Source organism: Paralichthys olivaceus, chromosome 6 (genome assembly GCF_024713975.1).
Source record: "Paralichthys olivaceus isolate ysfri-2021 chromosome 6, ASM2471397v2, whole genome shotgun sequence".
Classification (NCBI taxonomy): Eukaryota; Metazoa; Chordata; class Actinopteri; order Pleuronectiformes; family Paralichthyidae; genus Paralichthys; species Paralichthys olivaceus.
The window spans coordinates 13575796-13597904 of record NC_091098.1 but is presented as its reverse complement, the minus strand read 5'-3'; the positions used below and the strand labels follow the sequence as shown (position 1 = coordinate 13597904).

The 22109-nt window shown below is 41.8% G+C and overlaps 2 protein-coding genes and 1 long non-coding RNA gene across 10 annotated transcripts in view; 2 read left to right on the top strand and 1 right to left on the bottom strand.

Annotated features, from left to right (window-relative positions):
- rerea (arginine-glutamic acid dipeptide (RE) repeats a) overlaps positions 1-2204 on the top strand; it is a 125050-nt gene extending 122846 nt beyond the window's left edge. For all 7 annotated transcript variants that reach the window (XM_020089122.2, XM_069526299.1, XM_069526300.1 and 4 more), the window contains one exon: positions 75-2204. In XM_020089122.2, the coding sequence (XP_019944681.2) occupies positions 75-108 (34 nt within the window). In that variant the 3' untranslated portion in view covers positions 109-2204. The remainder of the gene's footprint in view (positions 1-74) is intronic.
- A 15099-nt stretch (positions 2205-17303) lies between these two features.
- LOC138410435 (uncharacterized) lies at positions 17304-19033 on the bottom strand. Its single transcript, XR_011243128.1, has 3 exons — positions 18912-19033; positions 17813-17855; positions 17304-17441 (listed from the first exon to the last, which is right to left on the bottom strand). It is a non-coding gene; the product is annotated as an uncharacterized lncRNA (long non-coding RNA).
- Positions 17331-22109, top strand: part of samd11 (sterile alpha motif domain containing 11) — an 86077-nt gene continuing 81298 nt past the window's right edge. For both annotated transcript variants that reach the window (XM_069525988.1, XM_069525985.1), the window contains exons 1-2: positions 17331-17470; positions 18965-19069. In XM_069525988.1, coding sequence (XP_069382089.1) covers positions 19060-19069 — 10 coding nt within the window. In that variant the 5' untranslated portion in view covers positions 17331-17470; positions 18965-19059. The remainder of the gene's footprint in view (positions 17471-18964; positions 19070-22109) is intronic.

The window sequence follows — 22109 nt, the reverse complement described above, 5'->3', positions numbered from 1 at the left end:
GTCATTAAGATAAACCTGAGTTGCTGTACCTTTGATTCTCCAAATATTAATATTCAACTTTGTTTGTGTTTCAGCCGGCTGAAAAAGGAGAGCGACAAGCAGCTGTAACAAGCCGAGGGAGGCGGCGACACACAGGTGCAGGACACAGGAAGTTGTTACAGAGCGGTCTTGCAGAGTCTCTACAGGCTCCTCTTGACACATTCAGTTTGGAAGAACAGAAAAGGCCAAGTGGATCGTCTGAGAAGTCCCCTGATATTTTGGTTTTTGTTCTTATCAAGGACTTTTTTTTTATTATTATTTTTCAAGACATTGACTTTCTTTGGTATATAGCCAGTAGTGACGACGTCCTCAAGACTCCTGCATGACAAGCTTCCCTGACGTTTTTTGTAGGTGCTAGAACAAGACACTGTGCTTATCAACAAAAAAAAGACAACACCGGTCAGGCCGTTTATTGAAAAATAACAAGTGCTATCTTAAATTCAACATTTATTTTAATACATTGTTGGAGGTTTTTCATAATTTTGAGAAAAGCTATAGCATGGCGTTTTTGAGTCTGTAAATAGTATATATAAACATATAATTATTATTATAATTATTATTATTACTAGGTGTGGACTCCAAACCAAGTCGTTTCAACCTCCAATATAGTTGTTTTGAAGCATTATCCCTTGTTTCAGAGGGGAGCACAATGGCATTATATGAGCAGTTTCTGAGAGAGTTGCCGTTCAGTTGAGACGTTCCTCTGACATCACTGTGTTAGATTTAGATCCGCACACACGGTGTAAATCATAAACCCATCACACCACACACACACATTGTCAGAATGTGCAAACTCAATACGTTGAGTTAAAAATGATGAGATACACTTGAAGAGGTGACGCGGCCGTCGCCGAGGCTTCCGTCGAGTGCACGCCGAAGCCGGAGTTTAAAAAGAAACAAACAAAGCTTGCACTGAAAGTTTCCTCGAGCCCCACTCGATTGGTTTTAGTCCTTTTCTTTAAGAATCAATATTTAAGTCAACAACATGGATCGATGCTTCCATGACTTTGTTGTTTTTACAGAGAATGATTTTAACAATGTGGACATCAGTAACATCAGGCTGAAATGAAGACATTTTCCTTTAAATGAACGGGACTTGAATTTTAACGTTGTGCGCTATGACCAGAGCCTAACAGGACTTTAGGATTGTTTTTAAACGTGTGAATGGTTGTGAGTCGGTGCTCGTTTGTGTTGTGGTGCTTCACCTGGTCCAGTCGTCCATGTTTGTTGCAGGGCTCATGTCAGAGGAAGTCGTCCTCCAGCGCTATAGGCTGTAATTCACTTCACTCTGACACTAGAGGGGTCCTGCTGACACGCGACCACCAGCAGGTAGACAGTTGACGAGTGTGTGAGAGAGTGAGTGAGTGTGTGTTGTCCTCACTATGTTTTCATATGCCTTGGTTCCTGAGGGATACACACAGTCTCCTGTGTGTTTATGTGCCACTGACTGTTACCAGTAGTGTTGACCCGTCATATCAGTGCACATGAGCCCAACTTCATTACTATTTTTTTATCCATGACATATTTTCTGCATTTGTTCTGTGCACTAAGACTGTTTTAACTGTCATGACGTTTAGAAAACTGTGGCTTTTATTTTTTATTTTAACCAAATGAAGAAACTGTACGTGCATTTAAAATGATCATATCTTCTCTTGGAGCACTATGATTTGCATTTGAACGGTTTGGAACATCATTAAACTCATTCCCCCCTTTTAAAGATTACAAAAACATCTTTAAAGCCCTGACCACAACCTGTCACTCTGTCTTGCCACCTCCCACTGACTCCTGTCTCTCTTCTGACGATGTACTCCTCATCATCATCTTCGTCATCATCATCCTTTGCCTCGTTTCCTGATGATTCCCTCGCCTTTTACTCTCCACTTTTTGTGTCTCCAAAACCTTTGATGTTAAGTGTTGTCAATGGTTTAGCTTCTTGTTTCAAAGCGGCAATAGCAGAATGTAAATTCTGACTGCTAAGATTTATATATATACTGGTATCTTGAAGCTTATTGTATATATGAGTAGTCGCCATGGGATGACACAATGTAAACAAAAAGTAGAAATAATAAGAAAAATTGTGAGTCCTGTGTTCTCTCCATTTGAGTATTTTGTAATTTTTTTGAAAAATTTGTGGAATTAAAATAAACGACTAAGTTACACCACAACCTGCACCTTCATCTTGTTTTTTATGTACTGAATTAATCATCTTTTTCTCTGTAAACACAATTGTTTGTTCCCAGCAGCTTTGAGACCATAATCCTGTTTTAAGGGCAAACCCTTTAGATCACTCGCTGCTCATTGACTGAGCTCCTAAGACAGAAACAAGAAACTGTGTTTTCACATTTTTGGGAATGCGATTCTTCAGCTGAGCAGAATGACTGTTTTGATAATACTCTTGTCCTACATTTGCTCTTGAATAATAGAATTTTTGCTTGACGGGAGAAATGTGCTAGAGAACAGATCAAGCATTGCTGTTTCATTCCTTTTTTTTCCCCCCGTCTTCCATTTTCTCAGCTTCACAAACAGTGAGCTTGAAGAGATGATCCCAGCAGCAGGTAGTGAATCTCAGGGCTGAATATTGCTCTGCTGTGGTATAATAACATCAAAGCCAGACTAAGCCAGAAGGAACACCTACTCAGGCTGAGATGCTTTGCTATCAGCGGGGCCGGGGCTGTCATTTCATCCTGCGTGTGTGGGGGAATGATAGACCTGGCAATCTGTGATGCTGTGCCGCGGCGATGGCTGTCATTTCGAGAGGGAGCCATTATTCTGCTGCTGCTCTCTGAAATGATGTCCTGTCCTCGGGAAAATCGAGGTTCCTTGGATGCTCTATCCCGGGGCTGTCATGTGACGGCCGCTTGTGAGGAGGTGCTGCTTGTTGTTGCCGGCTCGCCTCACCTCCCCATAAGACACAACAAGACGTCAGAGCCGAGCAGCGGCTGGCTGGTTGAATAATTCATCTCCCCTCCTCCTCCACACCGGCAATGGAGCGACTGTGACTTGTGTCATCTCAAATCCTTCTCATAATACTGTGTGTACCCCTCAGGCAGGCACACAGGAATACATGGTCTCAAAAACATCAGCTCCCTCCGTCTGACTAGCAATATGTCTTTTGCTGTCCTCGCAGTGTTATTGTGTTTTTCTGCAGCAGGTTCTTGGACACAGAGCCTCCTCATCTCCTCCCGTCCCCACTGTTCCTGCCTGCAGAGAGTGATGCTCAGTGGCAGAGGAGCCTACATGCTATTAGTGCATTCAGTCGGAAGCTAGCCGTGCTCCTCCGGCGGGTTTCTCTGTGGCTGCCCCAGAGACGAGCAGGGCCCTGTTTATCTGAACAAGAGCCGTGTTGACACAGAAACTAAATCTGCGGTGGACTCGTTCCTCATCCACCGTCTGAGTTAGATACAAGAGCCACGACACCAGATAGATTACGTCTGGTGTTCTCCTGAAAACCATCATCCTACTTGTTAGTTTTATGTGCATGGAGTCCACTCCAATAAAAACAATGGGCCTCATTCAGCAACCGTGCTTAAGAAGACATTTTCTACTTAAAACCCACTGATGTAGTTTTTTTTATATTCTGAGATTCACCAATGTTTCCTTATCTGAGATTTGTAGAACAGAATCAACGCAGGGGCGTTTTCAAATCTGCAGTTCTACACTTTTAAATGGGATTTAATATTACCATAATATTTGATCAATTTTATTTATTTTTAAATATCGGTGCATAATTTTGCAAATTTGCAAGTTTTTAAAGATTTCAAACACATGGACGTGTTGAAGAGGAAAATATTTATTGACAATAACTCACTTATCTTTAGGTTTTACACACTGGTGTTTCCATTAAATGTGTCACGTGCTCCGTGGTTTCACATCTACAGCTCACTGCGAACAATTCTGCAGTTTGAGAACACGTCATGAATCTTGACATGACGTTTTCTTAGGAACCTTCTGAAGAGAAAAGTTAAAGTTTAAACAACTTAAGAATATATTGGTTCATTGGTCCCATGTTTCCTCTGGATTAGTTTCTTCCTCAGTCATATCTTGAATGATATTCAGTTTTTCACCTCCGGTGATGAAAACATCTCGGCACAGCTGTAGGAATCTGATGCAAATAAATGTAATTAAAAGCATTTAAAATGCAAATGAACCGGGCTCAGATATGCATAAAAGCATTTTATTTAAAACAAGGTTGGTCCCTGCGTTTCAAACGTCTGAATATTCATATCACTGAAACAACCTTTTTGCAGCAAAAGCTTAAAGTAAGGTGTGATAGTCTGCTTCATGGTAAAAAAAAAAAAAAGAAAGAAAAGAAATCACTTTTCTATGTGAAGTTCGAACAGAGGTCTTACAGAAAACGACACCTCCGTCACATGAAGGAGGCTGTGGAATCAAACCTGAAACGTCCTTCAGATGTTCAGACAATCATCCCAGAGTTTGTCCAGGGCCTGTGAGTCAGTCTTCATCTTCCCATCCAACTTGGCTGCTCGCTTCTTCTGATGTAATCTGTGTGTGACTGGTATAGTTAACCTTTTAAATATATATGATACATTGCTACTAATTAAAGTATTTTAAGGCAGTGATTCAAGCCAGTGGTTCTCAAATAGGGGTCGGGGGGGGGGGGGGGGTTCCGAGGTTAAAGGTTTTCAGATATATCATTAAAAAATATCATGAAGTATGATGAAAAAATAGAAAATGTTGGTTTGAGGTGGAGTATGTGATCATAAGAAAACTACAGTTCCACATGACATCTTAGTTGGACGCCAATAAAAGTACAAGAACAAAATGGGGGGGGGGGGGCGTGTACTGTACAGCTGCATACCACAGTGTAATATTTCATCTCCCTCACTTGGCTGCCATTTTGACCAGCCTTAATGTTCAATCCCGGCATGTGTGCTGTAATGACTCTTCCCAGTGTGTGCACGTCTGTGTCAGTTTATCTCTGTGTTTCTGTTTGGTTGCTGCCTGCTGTGTGTGTGACGGCTGCAGCTCCAAAGCTCCTAATGATATCCTGCTCTCACATTCCTATCATAGTCGATCTGGATTCCCCCTCGTCTGCAGCAACGGATCAGCCCCAGTGCGGCCACGGGTCGGACCCAAGCATTCCTCACCCACTCCCAACACACACACACAAACACAAACTCCCTCAGGAGGCCGACCACTAACTTCATGCGTACCGCCTCTCGTTCTCTCACACCCTCTCCCTTCTGTCTCTATTGTGTTGAGTTGGATTTCAGGGGAGCGGCCTGTGGCCAGAGTCGTAGGAGCTCTTTGTTCGACAAAGCGTGCCAGGGTTGGTTCCTCACTGGCAGAGGGGAGACAATGCAAGTCTCACACACTAGACTTCCAGGCTCCTCTTTAATGTGTTGTCATAAAACATGCAGCTGGCAGAGACCTAATGTTCAGTGGGACTCAGTGTGCTGCTGCTGCTGCTGCACACTGAGTCCTGGGTATCGCCCTTCCAACTGTCCTCGTGTATGTTTCTTCACCGCAGTGTCTGTGCTCTGTCAGCCTCACGTAGACCTGACATTTCACCTTCTTCACAGCACGGCATTTCAATTCACCACTGGCCCAGTGGAAAATCTGAAAAAAGTAAAGACACTGCAAAAATGTCCCCCGGTGTCAAAGCAAAAATACTGGGCCAGGGGCGGGGCAATGTCTCTGTTGGCCGAGCACACCTCCAAATTTATTTTTCAGATGAAAATAAGAGTTTGAGCTGTCGTCTGATTTACCTCTCTGCTGCTTAAAGGGGAAATGAAACCCAGAATGAAATCAAGAAACACTGCATTCTGCCATGTGGCTCAACTTTTTGTAACATTAGTTTTATCTGTGCAAACAAACAGAGAGTTCACAGTGAATCCTAGGACAACTCAGTGATGCTACAACTCAGGAGTCAGTTTGACACAATGAACAACATGGCTCTTCAGTTTACTCTCAGTTTTCAAATCTAGTTTTATTGTTTGTCTCCAAATTAACATCATGTCATTACTAAGATTAGGGCGTGCATTTTCTTTTTTTTTTTTAATTGAGCTGTTTTTTAGAGAAATGTGTCAATGACACTAATCATTTTTATCATGTTTATGCCTCCACGCCGGCAACAGCCAGTGGCAGGAGACATTATGTTTGTTCATAATAACGTCTGTTCGTCCCATTCATGTGAAAATACCTCAAAACGCATTCAGGGAATTTCTTCCATTTCAGTTTGACTCAAGAATAATAAAATAAAGGTCAAGGTTTCTGCGACCTTACAAACCAAATTGTTTTAGCTTTGAATGTAACATCTGCGGAACACCTCAGGACATCCTTTTTCACATTCGGCACAAATGTTCACTTTCACTTTTCAGAATGTTTTTGGTCTTTTGAACATCTCATGGTTCACTTTATGGAATTTCTTCGAATTTGGTAGAAAACTGACTCAAGGATAAACTAATTTGATCTTGGATGGTTTAAGGTCAAAGGTCAAGGTCACGGTGACCTCACTAAACTTGCCTGGTGAATACGTTATCTGTAGAGAATCCTTTCAAATTTGGCACAAATGTTCACTTAGACTCAGGGAGTCACTGATTAGATTTGGGTGGTGGTCAGAGGTCAAAGGTCATGGTGACCTCATATGAGTCTGGATAAAAATGAACGTAGAGTGAGACTGCGCTGCTTGATGGAGGCGAACAACCAGAGGGCAGTGATTCTAGTTTTGTTGAAGTTATAACGTTTCCTCTGAGGTTGTGCACGGGACAGAGAAAGAAAATGAAAAGCTCAAGGAAGCAGTAATATAATTTTCTTGTTTAAAAAAATCTTTTTCATCCAGCCCTTTTCATCGTCATGTCTGTCTCTTTGAAAGCTAATCAGAGAAATGTGTGGATACATGTGATTTTCAGGGACAGGAAGCTCACAGTAGTCACACACAAAGGAAGCTTTTTATTGGGTTTATTGAGCTTCCTGCCATCAGATGCAGATGTAGCTGAGATAATGAAGGTTTGTTAGACCGGAGAAGAAAAAGTTAATTTGTGACCCACTTTCTTATGAGCAGATAACAGGTCATTCAGTCATGTGAGTTTGCTGCTTGCAAAAATCACATGGAACCACATTTCCATATTGAAAACTAGAATGACAGCCCCGAGGTTGTATCTCTCCATCGACTGTAGCTTCAGTCTACACACATACAGGACGGATATGACCACTGAACCTCATCACTTCATCTTTGAGTCTGAATATGAAGGAGAAGGCCGACGTGAGAACGTGAGAACATGAGAATGTGAGATATCATGTTCAAGAGGCCAAAAACGTTTTTGTGAGGCCACGGTGACTTTGACCTTTGACCTCTGACCACCCTGTTCTGTTCATTTGTAAGTCTAAGTGAATATTTGTGCCAATTTTGAAATGATTCAAATGTCAGGTCATGAGATGGAGAGGGGGAAGGACCAGTCATATTTTCTACAGTGGTACAAAACGAATTTGTGATAAGTCAATATAGTGTAAATGTGTTGAGAATACATAAACATATTAAAAACGTAGATGCTTTGAATAAGGCGTATTCATTATATTACCTGTGATGTGTTGGTTGGGCAGTGGCCACACAGCTGGTGCTCGTCTCACATGTAGAAGGAGCTTCCTTCATCATGTTTTCCTCTTGTGGTTTGGTCGAGCAGGGAAACAGCAACTTAGTAACTTCCTTATTATTATTGTATTTATCGTGTGTCATTGTCTCTGTTGAACTGGTCTTAGATGAGCTGAGTCTGGATTCCTTCCCTGTACAAGCCAGGGTGTAACCGTAACTTAAGATTTTATTGATTAAACATTAAACTAGTTTTCCTATTAGAGGATAATGAAAATAACTAATTCCCAAAGAGCAAAGGTGAGGTGCACCCTGGAGATGTCACCAGTGTGTCACAGAGACAAACAACCATTCACACTCACAGTCACACCTACGGTCAGTTTACAGTGTCCTCAGTATCAACCCAAACCCACTCTGCATGTCTGTGTCCTGTGGGAGGACGTCAGAGAGCCAGAGGAGAACTTGTGAACTCACAGACAGTTCCCTGACCGAACCGGGATTCAAACCAGCAACATTCTTTCCATAGGTTCATTTATGCACAATTATTACATCTATGAAAGAATATTTGAATCATGCCTTGTTCCATTTATCCTTTATTACCCATCATTGTGTCAGTGTCTGTCTGTGCTGCCTGTGTTTTTACAATTCAATTCATTTTGTTGTTGAGAAGAGCAGAACACGTGTGATATGAAAATATCCTGAAGTGACTTGACCTGAGGTGCTGTAGGTCCGCAGCCTCCCAGCATGCAGATGATCCAGGTCCGACCCTGGCCTGTCACACTCGCAGTGGCTTTATTAAATCTGCCATGTCTCCAGGTAGCAACAGCACCAAAGCTCAATAAATCACAGCTGGTAAATGGCCTCTACTCCTCAGCAATTTCCTCAGCTACCATCAGTCTGTGGGCCAGGACTGATAGCATGCTGTCAGTCGCCCACTACCTTGGTGTAACCCAGAGTTGGCTTTATCTGCAGTGTGGTGACGTGCTCCCGCTGCACCCCGTCGCTCTCAGGCCCAGGACAGCCGAGGGAGAGGTGGACCAAGGGGCAACCAGGGGTTTAGTTGTGCAACTACAGCTGCCATGCTGTGGCTCGAGGGGCAGCAGAGACAGGGAGCACCCTGACCTTGGGTTTATGTAATGGCCGACCCTGTGATAGATGGTCGTCGCCACAGCATTTACCTGCCGCGCCACAGGCCTGTCCACTTGCTTTGACTCAGATGGATTGGCCTTTGTTTTTTCCCCCTCACCTCCACCGTGTAATTAATCTTCAGCTCGAGTCCGTGGAAGAGAGTGCTGTGCGACTGTGGGCTGCTGGGCCGTCAGACTCGGCGGTGGGCGGGCGGAGGCAGTTTTCAAGGCCCCGAGGACAAGCGCCCCCTCGGAGATGATGGCAAAAGAAGATGTTTAAATGCATGCCGCTGCAGGCCTCCTCACTCACCTTGGTTATCAACAGAAGAGGAGGTGAGCACAATATTTGTCCCGCTCCAGAGAACAATTTATCTTGGATGGAAATAGCATCTCTGGGAAGATTTGGCAGTAATGGAGCCTCTCCAGTGCCTCCGCTGCCATCACATATTTCTCACAGAGGACTGTTCTCTCTCCACCTATTGCCTCGGCTGCACCACACGGTTTCTGCTCCATTTCACTAGATAATAAGGCATCGGCCTAATATGGCTTAAAGCAAATGATCGTATTAGTGCGGCTGTTTTTCATAATCTGCTTGAACGTATCAGTTTTATGTTAAACCATAAAAGAAAACATAAAGATATATAGATTTTTTTAATATTGTCACCATAGAAGACAAGCTTTAAATTCCTTTATGTCAGTGATTGTTCTACATGAACTATTTGCCTTTAAAATCTACTCTCTGTTGAATCTCCAGTATTTAACAGTTGAACACACAATCTCTCTCTCACTCGCTTGCTCGCTCTCTGCAGGATCCAGATCTGACACTACTCAACAACAGCTATTATTAATATTATTATTTTTTTATAAGTTTATTTAAAAAAATGATATTAAATGCTTTTGCTGTCATTAATAGCATGTTTATAAATATAAATAGCACTCTTATTATTTTCATTATAACAACCTGTCTGAGCTTAATTATGATGCTTACACAACCCCCCCTCTCCTCCCCCTCCACCTCTGTCTCTCTTCTCTCCCCTCTTTTCCACCCACCTCTCCTCTCTCCCCCATTTTTCTCTGCTCACCCTGACCAGTGGAGGCAGATGGCCGCCCACACTGAGTCTGGTTCTGTCAGAGGTTGTTTTCCTGTTAAAGGGGAGATTTTTCTCTCCATTGTTGTCAAAGTGTCTGCTTGTTGTGGGAACTGCTGGGTTTCTCTATGAGTTTGTAAACTGAGGTGCCTTGAGATTATATATATTAGTAATTTGACGCTGTACAAATGAAATTGAATTTTTATGACTTATTTATTTATGACCTGCTGTCACTAGTATGAAGGAGTTTAGGGGACTGAGCCTTCATCACTCACTGCACCCTGTAGCTGTCAGACTACCTGTGTTCTAATACAGCATGTAAATATGTTTTAAAAAAAATCTGACGGGAGACAGTTGATATCTCTGTTAAGATACAGATGCTGCAGATCCAGATGTTTGCAGGCAGTGTTTGTGATTTGAGTGTAAAACCCTCCTCCGGGTGCAGTGGTGGATGTTAATCACAGGCTGTGGTTAATCTCTCGGCCGTGGAGCTTTTCACCAGCTGGGAGCAGTGAGGGTGTGGAAAAAAACTGAAATGCCCCGCACGAGATGGAGGTGTGAAGCAGATCCAGGCGAATCACCAAATGGGGACAAAGTAGAAGAGGTGTGCACTGTTTGGTTTGTTTTTTTAAAGACAGGGAAGTGTTCATTAAGCTTCCGTGCTGTGCAGAGGGGCAGGTCAGTTTAATGAGGTGATGTGAAGCCTGGAAATAAACAGGAGTTGTGATATTTTCGAGCACAGCAAATAGAAGCACTGGGAGCCATTGAGCTCCAAAGCCTGAGGCGCAGGACTGCAGAGCAAACAGGCTCCACTAAATGATGCAGAATGGATGCTGGATAATCACCACACTGCTCACAGAGCCGCCTTTAAAGGGGCCTGGTAGAATAGACTGACCTCCCTTTCTTCAGGCTACTGCATGTCATTCTACAGTTCATCATCTCGTGATAGGAGCCTCACATATGATGGAAAGGATCTTGAAATAATCAGATTCAGACTGACTTTGATGAGTAAATATTGTTTTACTGCAGCCAGCGGTTTAGTGCATGAAGCCGGATGCACACCTCTCATCACCATTATCTGTGTTCATGTTGAACATCTCTGTGGAGCAGCCCGCGGGGTTATGGTGAAACAGTGCATGATTTAGTCGAGCCCTCCTCCCTCCCTTGTAAACTGCACTCCAGTGGCTGGCTGCGGATTTAATGGGCTTAGCAGCTGTTGAGGAAAAGCAGTGAGGGCTTGTGGCATATGGTCTGGTTAGAACAAAGAGCAGCGAGAAACACCACACGAGCTGTAACTGCCCAACGCAGCACTGCCACAGGGGCTGCAGGAAAAAAACCCTTTAAACTCTTTTACAGCTCTTGTTCACTCAATTTATTTGATTTGACTTTTTGTTACTGCAATGCTTTTGGTTTTGTTTACCATTACGACATTTTTTGTTAAATCATTTATGAGCTTCAAGGCATTTAGGTACACGTTTGCAAGGCAGAATCTATTTTCTGTTCACTTGTACAGTTGGTGCATGAGCTGTTAATTCATGAAATGAGAGCAGAGGATGGGGAATTTCAAAGGTTGTGTATTTTAAAGGCACTTGACAAGGCTGCCCTCCTCAGGGAGTGCTGTAACCCCTCCACACATCTGCTTTCAATGTGCTGTACAATGATAGAAAGTGGTGCAGAGTCCTCTAGTGGAAAAAGTCAGAATAGCCAAAAATGACTGTGGACATTATTTAATGCAACCTGCAAACAGACAGTTTTTTACATCTACTTTAAATTCATGATAATGTACAGTTAGAATTTTTTTTCAAAAGCTAGAGAAAGTTATTAGTTTTCAGTTTTCCCCTTCATTTTTCATGCAGATGAAAAATGAACAATTTTCAGCCTAAAGCTATTTGATTTGATTTGGCACAGTGCTCCAGTGCTGCCTGCAAATATGATCTGATTATTTGCTGGAAACGAATTTACTCTGGCAAATATACGATCCTCCTCACTCAGATGTGGAGGTTTTGTTGAGCGGAATTTAGCAGTTAAAGGTTCCCCCCTCCATTATTACACAGCTTCTAATACACTATTTCCTGTTCATAGAACAAACTGACAGCTTGCACAGACAGTTTTGCTACACATATCTGTTCCACGCAGTCTGGCTGCTCCTACAATTACCAGCTGTTATGGACAAACACGGCCTGATGTACGTTTTATTGCAGTTTGCACAGTTGCTCTGTGCATATATGAACTCCAACAGGCAGTATGTGTAAACAGCGATAAGGTTGTTTGTGCAGTGTGTGCATGTGTGTGTATGTGTGTACGTGCTGGGTTTCCTTACAGTTAGCAAACACGCTGTGGTGCCATGTTCTCCCACTCACTGCTGACAGAAACGGCTCAGTGCCTGTGTGGGAGTGAAGTGTGGCAGCAGCTTTGCTCACTGCTCCTCACAGCACGGTGTAAGCTCAGTAAATCAAGAGGCCGCTCCTCGCATGTTAGTGTGTGTGTGTGCGGGTGTGTATGAATAAAAACAGGTACTAAAAGCAGTCTCCTGTGTTCCCTACAAGCTCTCATTAAACACAAAAGACAATCCTCTGACCGGCTGCACTGCACAGAGGCAAAAATGTTTAAATGGACCAAACATCTGTCAGCGTTCAGTGGTCAACACTCGACATTGAGAGAGCGAGAGATATGAGGAGGCAGTCTTTGAAGGGGATGGAGAGGAAAAATGAGATGGAGCGAGAGGCCTCCGGGTGAGCAGGCTTATCAAGTGTAATCTCCACCAGTGTTGCTTGTCAGTCTCATCATGGCCGACCTTGTCTCCAGCGTCGCTATAAGCGTGACCCTCTGTCCCGGCTTGGCTGAGCAGAGACGTCACCCTTTGTTTGTCTGTGTCTCTCGCCCCCCCACACACCAGCAGACCAGCAGCCCTGCCTGTGTGTGCGCCTCATTTACCTCACAGGGTAGCAACATGGAGAGGCTACATGGAAAAGAAAGTGAGTCAAAGATGAACAAATTTAATGAATTATATGATGTTTACTTTACAAGAAACTGCAACAAAGGGTTTTTTAATTAGTCAAACTGTAAATCAATTGTTTGGGACTTTTTTTGGGACAGTGTGTGTGTGTGTGTGTGTGTGTGTGTGTGTGTGTGTGTGTGTGTGTGTGTGTGTGTGTGTGTGTGATGACAAGTAATTACAAAAACAGGAATAAAGGCAATTTGAAAGGCCTTAATAATCCCCTTATTTTATAGATATTAACCACAAGCATTAAGGCTAAGACTGTTTATATTTAATACCTTTATGATGAATAAAATCCAGTGAGAAGACCAAAACCAACTCCTGCTGAATATATTATATAAAAGTATAAAGGTTTCAAATGTGTCACAAATATAACATAAATCATTTTATATACAACAGCACTGTATTTTTCTTTTGCAGAAATTATTTGAATAAAAGTAAATAGTGAATTTGTTGGGGAGGATTTTCTGTTGTAGATTCACTTTGGGATTAACCATAAATAAACATTATTATCGCCTTTATAATGAAGAAACACGTCACCCAGTGCAACAATCGTTGTTTTTTATAACAACACTTTAACTTCATGTATGTAATTTAGAAATAATATTCTAAGAGTAGGTGGTTTAAACCAGGAGACATCAGAGAAATCATTAAACATGAGGACAATATGAAGAAGTCAGGATGGAGGCTGACCTGTGATCAGTGTTCTGTTTGCAGCTTGTGATGCGGGGGATTTTAATTAAAGTAGAAATGAACCAAACATACATTTGAACAGGGTTGTTCTGTCACATCAGTCTATTGATATGAGGAGGAGTTTTTATTTACAGTAATTATGAAATTTCTTTAGATTAATTTGAATTAAGGCAACAGGACTGTAGGACTTTTATCTGACAGTCTACTGTTAAATGAAGCTGCTTCTGTAGAACAAGTATTTCCTGGTCCCTCAGTCTCAAATGTCTTGCAGAGCGTCATTAAGCAGCTGATATTCCTGTGCACAGCTGTGAGTCTGTTCATGTTCCAGGGTGCACAGCAGGAGTGATGTGAGAAATGAGTCATGTAGTAGGTGTTCCAGTTCAACAGGGGTTAACATTATCTTCAGGCATGTTTACCAACCTGTGAGTGAACAATATGTTCTGCATTGTGTCTTCCTCACGATTTTGCAGCCATTTGAGTCCTCATGTTGTTGTTGCCTGACCTTGACTGGCCTACAGAGGGCGCCCCTCTTACCCACACAGTGAAAACAGATACAGGAGTAAATTAAGTTTTTTTTCACTGACTCCTGCAGCTTCAGTGTAAGTTCATTTGTTTCACCATCAGCAGGATGTTATTGTGGTGGATTCTAAACATTTATTGTGTTTATCCAGTTTTGGAAACATTCAATGTTTGTGACTAACTGTACTGCGAATGTTCTGAGAAAATGTTTTTGGTGTAGGGGCACAGACTCCTCATTAGAGCAGCTGAGAACTACAGTTGTCATGAAAACTCAAAAGGTTTTAGTTTGTCCAACATGGCGGCCTCCACAGAGAAGACCCCCCTCCATGTAAATATAAAGTATTTAAATATAAAGGGCCTGTTCTAGGATAAAGAAAACAACAATTCATACAATTTAGATGAAACACACAAGTGAAAACAACACTAGGATTATGTTTTATTCAATTTCTGCCAAAAATCCCTTTCACCTAAATCTTACACACTGAATCACTTTTTTGTTGTTTGGAGAATTTCTTTTGGTGCTTTCAGACTGATGTATCGTATCTGACATTTTTCTCAGAATGTATTTTTTAAATCTACCAAGAAATAGGAATAAACTCTACTTGTCTTCCACAGTGTGATTTTTCCAAAAAAAGTACTCACTCAACAAAATTATATGCAGAAGCTGATGCAAGAACACTGAGTCTGTTAGTTACAGCTCTAGTGGTGTTTGGGTCACTCAAAATATAGAAGATACATCTTTCTCTTTTCTCTCTCTAACTCTAAGTACAGGGTTAGAATACTTCCTGTATTGGGAGAATATTTCAAATTCAATCACAGGTTTGTTTGTGCTTTTGCAAATCAAGCAAAAATGATCACAACGTTTATTTTGTGGATTTGCATGAAGAAAAGACAACATTCTTGAATTATAAAAATATCCAGAAACAACGACATCAGCTTTGTTTGTTACATCCTCATATATTTTTCATACATTAGCTTTGTAAAAAATCAAAACAGATATTTTACATTGAAAGCAAAATAAATGAATGCATCTTTGACTTGTCTCATAAAGCGTCTTCAGACGTTCTGTTTGCCCACAAACCTGCCGGCCAGAGACTGTAAACCTGATATATTACTCCTACATGGGCGGAGTCTGCCTTTTGGGTCCTGTAATCCATGGACCTCAACAGTTATATTATTCTGTGGCTGAGCATAATGCTCTAGCTGTTAAAGTCTGAGGTGCACCAACACCTCCTCCAGCCAGTTCTTATGGGAAGGCATTTTGTTCCATTTGAGGAGAATCCGTGATTGATTAAGCAGTGAGGAGAAGGCTGCAGCTACATCCTTGGTGATGTTAAAGCCCTCAGGGAGGCTGACACGTGTTTATTTTTTATTGCAGAGTGTCATGAACAGAATCCACACCATCACAGTGCTGTATGCTGCCATGTAAGACTGTCCAATATCCTGTGTGCAGAGGGTCCACATTCACAACGTGGAGGTTTACAGAAGGTCAGGATCAATAACTATGCCATGTACATTTAAGTGCTTATCAAGAGCCCGAATCCTTTAGTGGTGGACAAGAGCAAAACACAAGGATGTGGGGGCTGAGATCAAACTCACATCTTAAACATTTTATTTCCTGAAAAACCTTTTGGTAATCTGCTGCTGCACAGATGGAGCCTGTGAATTCTGAAGCAGCCCCAGTCTGATGCCTATCGATGATGACTGAACCAGACCAAGACATTTCTGTCGCTGTATTTGTGGGTTTGTTTTCTGTCATCGATGCAGCTTAATGTTTTATAAACGTGTGTGTGTACAGGCAGGGGAAGCAAAGAGATCAAAATAAAATACTTTCTGTGCCTAAAACTACATGAATCGCAAAAATAACTGGTGGAAAATTTTAATTACTCAAGAAGTCAATTTGCCTGTTAGCTAAGAGAGCAGATTAGCTGTTAGCTCAGACAATCTGGTGTAAGCTCTGGATTTCATGTGGATGGTTTTACAGAAGTTTTAAGGTCAGACACTCCCATTGTTACTTTGTTAAAGCTGATTAATGAATATTCTGTGTTTGACTATAGAGACTTTCATTTTAAGAGAAAAAGATTTATCTGAAGCAGAAAACAGGATTTTCATATATGTTAATGTTACGAATATGACTTTAATATTACTCAAGGCCCAACACTCCCTTTAAATTCAATCAAGCAAGTTGAACATTCATATCAGTGCCCTAGAAATATGTCTGTTTCTTTCTGTCAAGACCCATTGAGTTTGAGAATTTGGTAAAAATGTTTTAAAAAATGCCCTATTTTGCATTGAAAGTGAAAAGATTTCTTAGATCCACCACTTCCAGATTTCCCCCAAGATTAAATTCCTTCCCTGCCCCATGTACCATCCTTCCAGAAAGTTTCAGAGAGATCAGTTCAGTAGATTTGGGTAATCTTGCTGACAAACCAACAAATCAACCGACCAACAAACAAAGCAACAGGCGGGGGACGAAAACATACCCTCCTTGAGGAGGTATATCTCAGTCAGCGCAGCAGAGTTGTTGACAGGCAAACCCGTGCTGTCAGTTATTTTTGGATTTGTTCAGGTCATGTCTCTGCCTGTGGAGCTAACTTTGTGTATAAGCCTCATGTAGCATTATCACTGATGCTAGCTGCTGTTTCTCACTGGATTATGTGTCATTCTAGCTGCCACAGTTGTCTGTCAACGGCTGCATGTTGTTAAATAAAGATTTGTATTACAAGAATGTGTTTCACATACAAATCCACGTCCAACAAGTCACATCACAGGTTTCCAACAGCTGCTTTATTTCTAAATAATGACACCAATATGGACATGTTTTCTGCCCCAAGTATGACGGCATTTTCCTTCAAGACGTATTTCAGGTAACTAAAAGGAAGATGCCATTTTATTCAATTGTATTGGTTTTGGCTGCATCGCTGTTTACCCTGTTTGTGGAATCAAACACTTCACAGTTGCAACAGAAACTAATATGGGAGGCAGGAGAACGGAGCATTACCCGAAAAGGGCAGATTTACCCATTTAAAATCGAATTATTCTTGAAATAACAATAATAATAATAATAATAATATATTTTTAATTGTAGTAATAACCATCCCAGTTATTACATGTTATTATTATGTCTCTTACATCGCACTATGGTAAGCTGAGATAATAATGCAACAGATTTTTTCTCCCTCAAAAATAAAATTTACAACCCAGTCACGTGTTCCTTTTCCACCAATCAGAGTCCGACATCCGTAACCGCCCTTTTCAGTTCAAATATGGACGAGCGGAGCCAAGATGGCGGCCGAGCACGGCAGAGGAGGCGGACTCTGGTGTCCGGTCTCAGCAGCAGCAGTTCGTCTGTGTCTCTGGACATTGTTCGTTCAGTGAAACACTGAGAACCACAACAAAACATGAGACGTCATCCAGGTCCTTCTGTCCTGTGGACAAGAGGAAGTCAACTGTACAGGTAACAGGTGTCCACTTGTCTTTCTTATCAGAGAATCTACTTTGCTTTGGTGAAATGATTTTTAGTTTTATAGAACATGAGCCGAGCAGAAACATTAGCAAAGGTCCTTATCTGTGTTTTGTGTGTTTTATTTACTGGTTTTACTAGTTTTCTTTTCAGTTCCTTTTGAGATAGCAAAAGATGAAAACCAACATTTATAAAGCAGTCACAGTTTATATGTGGGGAATAAACTTTTAAAAGGTTTTTATTTAGCATTATATAAACATTGAATAAACAAAATAATTAATTTTATTAGTGTGGTGTGAAACAAAATTCAAATATTGACCATTTTCACTGAGTTACCTTAGTTGACTTCCACTCCATGGCTTACTGATCAACAATAATCCTTCAACATATAAAATAGAAATAATATATAAGATAAACAGAATATATACAGTGTGAGCAGAATAAATAGTGTTTCAGTATTGCACAATATACATTGAATTGCACAGGTGTCCATTTCACAGATTGGATGTGGATTCAGAAAGAAAAGATAACTTGTATTTTTTTCTTATTATTCAGATTTTAAGAAAATAGGAAGAAAAAGAAGTTTATTTTATTTTAAAATATATTTCTGTATGTACTTCCAGAATTGATCTGGTATAAATGTTTAAGCTTTGAGACACAGCAATGAGTGTATCATTGACAACTATAGATAATTGTGGGATACATTTTTCTCTTTATTAAAATAAACTTGTATATTCTATAAGTGTCATTAGCGAGCTGAGACATCTATTGTTCTCCACAAGATGGAGCTGTAACCAAAGTATTTGCTGCTAGTTTGTTGGCTCATGTTTCACTTCAGTGTAGAAAGTGACCATGAAACACTGACGCCAGTATCATAGAGGACAATAGATGGTGCTAGTGTGTTATCATCTGAGAAAGAACCTATAATTGGAGGTTTCAGATGTGAATGAAAATCTTATTTTATAAAATGTTCCTGTTAATTTGTTTCTGTTGTTATTTTCAGCATCACTTCTATGGGTATGATAAGTTAGATTAATAAAAGATAATAGTGAAACTTGCACACAGATTGATGTAACTGTGCTGAACTCTAACAGTTTCAGTTCCCCTTTCCACATGATTGATTAAAAATGTAATTTGAGTTGATGGGTTTCAAATTTAAAGTAACTCAGTTGAAACAATCCTTTCTTTCCTTGCGAAGTATAAATACATTATTATTTTCATTCAGTAATATGTGTTCACAACCAAATAAAAATGTTTCAATCAAATAGTACCAGACTTCCAATATGGCGACCTCTGTCATGTGTCTTTGCCAAATCAGAAAATATAACCACTACGCCCAAACTAGGATTATAGTAATTTCCACAAAGATTGGAGTGTAGGAGGTGTGTGTGTGTGTGTGTGTGTGTGTGTGTGTGTGTGTGTGTGTGTGTGTTACCTCATCATGACATCCATTATAATGAAGTCTTTGGCCTTTTGCCTCTTGCACAGTTGCTATATTCATCTGACCCATTGGGAGGTAGGACCAAAAATATCACCATGACACATGACCTGGAACCTCAAACCCAAAATGCATCAGAATCTACATGTCACAAGGTAAAGTATATTAGATTTTACTATAAATATTTAAATAGGTAATCTAACTCGTTAATCCAAGTTTATTGTCAGTTAGCCTGTTTTATATATCCTGATTTGGATATAGGGAGCGACCTGCTTGACATTGCTTGAGTAAACAGTGTTTTCATATTTTTACCATGTTACCATGTTATATTGGAGCGATTAACATTGCACCTGAGTTTAAGTATTTTTAAAACATTGACTAATCCTAAAATGCATCACCAGCCATTAAACGCACAAAGTTTTATTTACATTACACAGAAGACGGCAGTGAATAATAGAACAAGCAGTGTGTTTTTCATTCATCATACATCGTTTGCCCTGGAAGTTATAACACAGACAGACAAAGCAAGAGGTAATTGAATTTATATCAGAAGTTAAAATGTAAATTTTTCAGTCTAAAAAAAATCTCTTGCTAGTCTAACAATGAAAAACACTCGAGCCATGCTGGCGCCCCTATCGGTGGTCAGGATAATCACGCTCCACATGACCAGAGGGGTCTGAAATAAGATTCACACACTTAGTTCTGTGTAGGACTGACTGGAGTTGGGTTTTTTTTGTAGCTAACCCTTTGGAAAGCTTGAGGCCGTCATTTGGTTCTCTTTGAGTGTGGATATGTGTCCATGAATTTCTTCAGACTGTAATAATCTCTATGTCTCCCTGGTAGTAAAATGCAATGACGGACGGAACATTAGCGTCTACAGAGCCTGAGGTCTCGCAATTGGTTTTAGAGATAGTAGAAACTACACAAAAAGTAATGCAGCACTAACTCAGGTGATTCAGCTACTTGCTTCCTATGTTGAATGAATACTGAGATGCAGGTGCAGTGTTTCTGTGGTTTATTGTATACATTGCTGTTGATGTGGCCCTCTGGTACCTTAAACCACAGCTAAGAGGCCTTTCTGAAGTAAGCCCAGGAGAATAATGCAGAGCTGTCAATAGTATTGATCCTTTTTTTGTTTTCCTAATAAGCGCATTTGTTTTTGTCATCATTTTGCATGTGCAACCTGGTGTAATTCTGCATTTCTATGTCAGTATCCATGTAGTCTTGCATTGTAGTATGTGCTTGTGTGTGAACAAGTGTGTACTTGTGTGTTGCGGGTGATGCTGGCTTCCTGAGGCTGATCACCACCCTCTTTCCAGCATCTTGTTTTTGCCCATCTCTCTGCCTGTGTGGAAGTTGTGTGGGCACCCTCTGGATTGCCTCACTGCCGAAGCATGCCGGACCCTGTTATCCAGCTATCCATCTGTGTTATTGATTTTTTTTCCCCCTCTTTGTAGAGTTTCATCTTTCCTCCACTTTTCTGTGGAGTGATGGAGAGGGAGGGAGTGCAAGAGAGAAAGGAGGGGCGAGCAAGGGGGCAGAGCAGAGATCTGAGAGCTGGTAGAAGAGTGGGGGTTGGAGGGATGGAGCTTTGGAGGAGCAGAGCAGCAGTGGGGCTTCTGAGGGTAGGAGTGTAAGAGGTTGGGGGGCTCTCAATCCGGGCTATGGATGAGCAGAGAAAAAGAGAAAGAGAGGCTCTCTTGAAGTGCCGGAGCTTTTTTCTCTCTCTCTCTCTCCTTCTCTTCGTTTCTCTCCATTCTCATGGGATCACCCTCCCCCTCCTCCCCCTCTCCTTCCTCCTCCATCCTGCTCCGAGGCGCCTCTGGTACACACGCTCCACTCGCCACCCCCTCCTCCTCCTCCGCCTCTCGCTCCGTCCGCCTGCCTGCCGTCTCTCCTTCCCAGGGGGCTCGGGCAGTGCTGGCGGCACAGCCGTGATTTGCAGGAGATTTGTCTAAGTGAGAAGCAATTAGTGTGCCTAAGCACTGCTAATGTATGCGGGCTGGGGCTGGGACTGGGGCTGGGGACACTGTCGCTGCTGACGCCTCTGCTGCCGCCACCCTCCTGCTTGGCGGTGCCAGGGCCAGGCCAGGCCGGAGAGCCGCTGGCGTTCTCTCTCCCTCTGTCTCCTTTAGTCTTCATGTGCAGGCGTCATCCTGCTTTCACTCCCCTTCAAACGACCCAGTCCTCTCTGATCCCATTAGCACAATAATTAGCCGACCACTGCTGCTGAAATTTGTTTTGTAATTTACTATGAATACGTTTTTATATTGTATAATTCAAATATATACAACTGTATATGTGACTCTCTTCAGTCTTGAATCTTCTCCAGTTTGGGTTTGTGAGCTTTCTACCTTCTAAATCTCATGAAGGCTCATGGATGTGACTTCTGTCCCACATCAAGTTTCCATTTGACTGCGAGTGCTGGTGAGTGGAAGCATAATTTGAGTGGAGTAGCCACACTCAAATGAACACACATGCACAACAAAGTGGAACAGTGGTGGGTGGTAGGATTCCCTTTGAAATCTGCAAGCAGAAAGGCTTGTTTGCAGCCTTGCGTGCATGAGGGACGTTCTGCACGGTGCGACTCCCCAGCTACTTAGAGACGAACTTTGCCCTTATCCACACGTTCGCTCTCTCTTACTCAGACAAAAACAAGATTAAGTCTGCTCATCTCCACGCTGTACTTTGCTGCCTTCCAAGCGGAGGCCTACATGGACCGTGGGTGGTTTTGGAGCAAGGTGCTCGTTAATTAAAGATAGGATAATTACTGGTGCTTCTTAGCGCGGTGCTCACGGTGCCGATAAGAGGATAATCCTGGAGAGAAAAGCGGAGATCGAAGTGGTCCCCAGTAGGCCAGACCTCCCGTTCGACTGGGCCCCCCCCACCTCCCATTGGCTCTCTGCTTCTTTGTAGAGCAGGACTCACAACCACAGAGTATAGAATATTCAAGAAGGAGGCTGCACTTCAGCAGGAGGAAGCCTACATAAAAGACTTTAAGACATTAGCCATCGCTTGTTAGGCTCAAGGTTTCCGAAGCTTTTTTTGTGAAACTACATTCACTGATTAAGCTGAATTTAGATAAGAAAAATCACAACTTCATGTTGTCCCTTATTCTCTCTGCTGATTAAAGCCTTTTGTACAACATGGACTGATTCAGCTACAGAGTTACTAATATGTTGAGATCTGGTGCCT